The following is a 6,000-nucleotide window of genomic DNA, read 5'->3' on the forward strand; positions in this document are numbered from 1 at the left end:
AGACAAACTTAAAAGTTAGCATAAAAGTTGACTCACAAACTCTGATCTGAAATAACATGGCAGATGCTTCGTCAGATCATGGACTGAATGATACTCAGTTGTTTCATTTCAATGTACATAGTAAGAAGGCAGGAAGCATAAGAGAGGAGAAAGCAGCACACTGTGAAAATATCTTCTTACCTTGAAATGTTACTGCACCATTGGAGACGGCTGTTGCTTGAGCAAGAACTGTTCTCAAAAGAAAGCAGCCCTGAAGTAGGAAGGCTGGGAAAAAGTAAGCTAATTTCATCTTGCAAGGATTGTAGTTACCATTTACTAAGACTCGAGGACAAATGTAAGGAAAAAAGAGAGGGAGCCCAGGAATCAGAGGGTGACAATTATCACCTAGTTTGCAATTATTATTAAGTTTCCGCTGTGTCCCTGAGTTTCCAGAGAGTGGAAGGAGAAAGGAAGGGAATTAAGACGAGGAGGAGGCTTGGATTTGCAGGAGGGAGGGAACATAACAGTAGTGTCAGATTCAGCTGAACTGCAGCACTAGCTAGTGAGTCATGAAACACACCAGCCCATTTTGAAGTCTCCCTTCTCTGAGTTCAGTTTTGCCACTGCCTTCTTCAAATATGGCTGTGCTCCTCATACTAAAACGTAATTTAGCTCCATTACAAAATTATTGCTTTCTGTCCTCATATGCTTGCAACTGATTAATGACTTGCAGTGCAACAACACATGCTAATTTATGTTTTTGTATAACAGCTGGCTCTAGTGTCCAATGAAATATCCAGAATATAAAGGGGATGTTTAGATGGCTAACAAGTAAAGATGAAAAATGAGCAGAGTTGTATCATATGGGTATCTAATATAATAGAGTTGAAGCCTCTTAAGATATAATAGATGGGATGCAGGTGGTGCTGTGGTCTAAACCACAGAGCCTAGAGCTTGCCGATCGGAAGGTCAGCAGTTCGAATCCCTGGACGGGGTGAGCTCCCATTGCTCAGTCCCTGCTCCTGCCCACCTAGCAGTTTGAAAGCATGAATAGGTACCACTCTGGCGGGAAGGTAAACAGTGTTTCTGTGTGCTGCTTTGGTTCGCCAGATGCGGCTTAGTCGTTCTGGTCACATGACCTGGAAGCTCTCAGCCAGTAAAGCGAAATGAGCACCACAACCCCAGAGACGTCCGTGACTGGACCTAATGGTCAGGGATACCTTTGCCTTTAGGATATAATAGAGTTGAAGCCTACAAAGTTGGTCTCTTTGTAATTTTGCTCTAGATACATTTGGTAAACTGCATTTGGTAAACTGCATTTATGTTCTAAAATCTATCGTTATTAAGACCAACGGAATTATCAAAAAATCTGTCAAGCTTCTGAGTTCTCCAGAACTTTGCATAAAGCAGGTGTTGGTGATGCTATGTGGAACATCTTGCCTCATGAAGGTCCCCAGCATCTGTTGCATCCCTCCCTGTTGCTCTTTCCTTCCTTGCATTAAGCCTGTATACTTGGAAGGCTTTCCCAAGCACTGCAGTCTTGTTTTCCCCCTCTTCCCCAAAATGTCCCCTGACTCATTGTTAGTCTTCCTCTCAACTGTTACGCTATTGCAATTAGAATGAAGGTATTTATAACAAATTGTGTAAATCAAGGCCTTTGTCTAACTATGTATCTGCAACTAATAAAGTAATATCTGCATGGTTAGTACAACTGAATATGCTCATTGCAAATGGTGGAAAAAATTGGTTTTAAAATGTGGTAGTTTTCCTATAAGCGAACTTCATATTCATGCAGCAATAGCTTAGCCCTCTGCACGGTTTACCACATGAAGTAGGTGTGCACAGTGAGCGGACCTGTGCATTTACTGTTAACAATTTTAAATTTAAGTACTTGTTTAGAGTCCTCCCCCCTCTTCCCAATGTGGAGTGATGGCCTGGGACTCAACATTACCTCTTGTAGAAATCATAATAAAGGTGGCAATGGTGTGAGGAGCCACACAACTTTGGAGTGGGATGGGGCTGAATGTGTGGCGGACTCTCTTCCTTCATTCAAGTAACTCATGAAGAGGACTTGCCTCAGCATATGTGTTGTTTCAAATATCCTGCTCTGCAATTGGATGCAGCTGCCTTGTGCTGAGAGGAGACACAATAGGTCCCAGCATAGCCGCTGCCCTAATAATTACACTGCAGGATTGGCTCCAGTTTGGCATTTCCTTTTTCTATATACAGGTGGTCCCCCTTTATGTGCGTTCAAAATGTACATGACTGTGTATACGTGCATCACACCAAACCTGGAAGTAACCCAGAAACGTCACAAAAAGGGCAGAATGGGGGGTGGGGGTGGGGTGGGGTGGGGTGGGGCTTTTTGCAGGTTTTTTCAATTTTGCACACTTTCACTAATGTGCCTGGGAATGTAACTCCCACGTTGCCTGTATTTCAACCAGGGCTGAGGCAAATAGCAACTCCCTTTCCAGAGATAAAAGCTGACCAGACCGGCAGTTGGGTTTTTATTTCTGCACTGGTGACACCTGTATTTCACCTCCCCCCTCCCTGAAGTGGCCACCTCATTCTGCCTAATGGTAGGGCTGACATTGATTTCTGCTCTAGTTCAGGAATGGGAAGAGGGAATCTGCATTAACAGGGTCCTTGCCCCACCCCCTAAAATTCCAGCTGGTTTCTTAAATATGAACTAGACTTTAGATTTTCATTACAACACACCAACAGACAACCCCAGAAAAAGGTATTGTGTTTTTCCTCTTTTCTTAGTGAAGCTTTAGCAAAAAGTTTCTTGCGCAAAACAGTTGCGTCTTTATTACTGGAAAAAAAGAAGTAGTAGAGTTAAGGAAACTTTGGTCATTTTAAAACATCTCTATGGCTGCTTTGAACAGTACAAACTGGAAAGAAGTCAACTGTCTACTAAAGCCTAATGATAATGGTATGGCTTTTGCCGTTCATCTTTGACTATATATGGGAGTTGTTTCACATCTGGAAGGAATCAAGGACACATGCTTTCCTGGCAGCCTTGCAGCTGGGCCAGATCCCAGCTGCTCTGAAAGGAAGACTTTTCTGGAGGAAAGAGCAACAGCACCCCCTTGGCGCCAAGCATGGATCTGCAGCTGGTTTCGTAAGAGTATGCAAGATCTCAAGGGGTCTCTCAGTTCTCCAAAAAATTCTGTGCATCAGAAAAATGGAATCACCGAAAGCAGCTACCTTTTAAGGGATGGAACTGTGCATCTTTTCCACAGAAGCATTGTTTCCTGAGAAAAGCACTTCCCCCATTCAGAACTTAAACCCAACATTAACAGCATGAAAGAAATATATTCTGTAAAGCAAGGGTGTTCATGTAGTGGCATTTTCACTCATACGCTGATGGTAATAATTAAAGAAACATAGTTTCATGTTGCAAAATACATGAGATTGATGAAGCAGAATTGACTTCTGGGGGGCGAGGGCTGCATGTGAAAAGGGAGTGGCAAGTCAAGAGGAAAGGAAACTTAAATGATGGTGTGTAGCCCACCCTTGTGAGGAGGAAAGTATTGCATGCCGGAATGAAAGACCAGAAGTCAAATGGAAAGATCTATTCCATACTCAAGTGCCATTGAGGAAAGAGGCAGGAAAGAGCCCACCCTCCCAGGCATGACTAAGCCCTGGGAGCTTTACAAGGGGGTGGCAGGATGGATTTCAGGGCGAAGTGGTGATGTGCAGCCCAAGGACCCAAAGAGAAGAAGTGGGTGAGGCAGATGCAGCTGACTGTCCTGGTTCTCACCCCAAAACACACGAGCAGAAGCTCTTAACTTTTAAGTAAGAAATACTTAAAAGGACAGGCTCAGCAGTAGACACAAGGCTCAGGAGTTCAAGAGCAGAACAAGAAGTTCAGAACTGGGTGAGAGCAATGGAGATGCCCCAATAAGTCTCCACCTCCTGCCCACCAAGTTTTCAAAGATGAGGCATGGTGCACTCACTCACTAGACTCACACATCTTACAGGAATGTCAGAATTGCAAATGTGTGCTCCTTCAGGGGGGTCCTCTTCTCATTTGCAAAGGTAGCACCCCAAAAGAGTGAGCGGACTGCACCCTCCTATCTGGCGCCTGTTGAACCATTGCCATCTCTGGTTCTGCCTCCCCTCTTGTCTGTTTCATGCATGGGGGGCGGTAGGGGGGGCGTGACAAATGGCTTCCTGCTCCCTCTTCCCAAGCTATGGAAGTTGGAGTGGAAGGGGAAGAGCCCTCCTTCTCACGCTCTCACCATTCACCTCCCCACCCCAACATTTCTTCCTCCTCCTGGGTCTGATTCAGAGCCTGATTCTGACAGCGCCGTGGGGCTCATGGTGCTGGCACCACTGAATTCCCTAGGTTTGTCTCGTGATCCTCTGCTGGGGTCCAGAGGCATTCTGGGAAAATTGGGGTGGTGTCTGCAGCATTTCTTTTTTTAAAGAGGCGTTTTTAAGGAGGCTGCACCAACAGAGATGAACTCTCTGCTTCCTTTTGGAGATCCATCAGCATGCTTATTGGGTGGTAAGTTCCAGTTAACTCAATGCATCTTAAAGGTAAACTGACCGCTGACCATTAGGTCCAGTCACAGACAACTCTGGGGTTCCGGCGCTCATCTTGCTTTATTGGCCGAGGGAGCTGGCGTACAGCTTCCAGGTCATGTGGCCAGCATGACTAAGCCGCTTCTGGTGAACCAGAACAGCGCATGGAAACGCCGTTTACCTTCCCGCTGGAGTGGGACCTATTTATCTACTTGCACTTTGAGGTGCTTTCAAATTGCTAGGTGGGCAGGAGCAGGGACTGAGCAACGGGAGCTCACCGCGTCGCGGGGATTCGAACCGCTGACCTTCTGATTGGCAAGCCCTAGGCTCTGTGGTTTAGACCTTTACATCTTTACAGCACCTTTACATCTTACATCTGATTAAATGTGCCTAGAAAGGACTGCAGTGTTAATCTCTCTCACACACACATAGACACATACGTGACAACATATGGCACCTTTAAAACCTTGGTGTTAACTTCCAAATAAAGCATCTTTAGGTTCTCATTCTCATTAAGGAAAACAAAATCCAAACATAACCCCAGTATTTTAGGTTGAAAAATAGAACTGCATTCTACCATATTACCGGTATTCATTTCTAAAACTTTATATACCACCTTTCAGTCCAGGTTACTAAGGAGGTTTATAATCAGCCATAAAAAGTAGCAGTCACAAAACATATCAATGTAAACATATCAGTAAAATATTAAGATCCAGTACTGTTGGGCGAGTACTTGAAACTGGTATGAAGGACCTGGCAATGCCTGAGCAAGTTAATGTGAAAACACCCATCAAGAGTTCTCCACGGAGTCCTAAGCTGCCTCTTCTTCTGAAGAGGTCTTTCTGTGCTCCTCATTGCGATCCTGGCAAGCGGTCCTCCTGTTTAAGAAACATCCTGTTTATCAGCAGTGCTGATCAGGCAGACAGTGAGATGGGTGAAAAAGCAGTATTTTCATTACTTCCGCCAGGGAGAGGTCAGGAAGTATTTGGGTATTAACTGCACATGTTGACGGTGCTATTTGTTGATTCTCTCCAGAAAGTGCTGAGAGAGCAGCTGTTCCCCACAGCAGGAGCAAGGAAGATGGTGAAGCCTCTGGGCTGGCGAGCTTGGAGTTGCTCGACAACTACAACTCTTGCACATCACACAGTGTGAGCCGTGAGGGATGGAGAGAGGAGGCGACCACAAGGGGGAGAAACAGCCTGGTCCTCACAGTTGCCACATGTAATTGTTTACAGTCTTGTTCTCAAAAGGAAAAGAGGGAGTGAGTCAAGGTCTGGGAAAGGGGGAATGTTTTGGAGTCACACTCACTTCAGCCCTGTCGCCAAGGTGGGATTCATGGTGCACCACAACGTGGGCTTCCCACCCACACCAGGAATTTGACTTGGAAAAATGTACAGTACTTTTGATTCGAGACCAAGCAGATGATGACTACCTTCATTCAAAGAACGACAACTTGTTTCAAGAACAGGAGCAATTTCTTCTTCAGGG

General features: G+C 45.2%; 1 protein-coding gene across 1 annotated transcript in view; it reads right to left on the reverse strand.

The window, feature by feature from the left end:
- The window catches only part of COL6A1 (collagen type VI alpha 1 chain), a 57,970-nt gene extending 57,401 nt beyond the window's left edge, over window positions 1–569 (reverse strand). The window contains exon 1 of the mRNA XM_035139522.3: window positions 181–569. Within this exon, the coding sequence (XP_034995413.2) occupies window positions 181–289 (109 nt within the window). The 5' untranslated portion in view covers window positions 290–569. The remainder of the gene's footprint in view (window positions 1–180) is intronic.
- Window positions 570–6,000: the final 5,431 nt, after the last annotated feature.

Source organism: Zootoca vivipara, chromosome 1, assembly GCF_965207765.1.
Source record: "Zootoca vivipara chromosome 1, rZooViv2.hap1.1, whole genome shotgun sequence".
Lineage (NCBI taxonomy): Eukaryota > Metazoa > Chordata > Lepidosauria > Squamata > Lacertidae > Zootoca > Zootoca vivipara.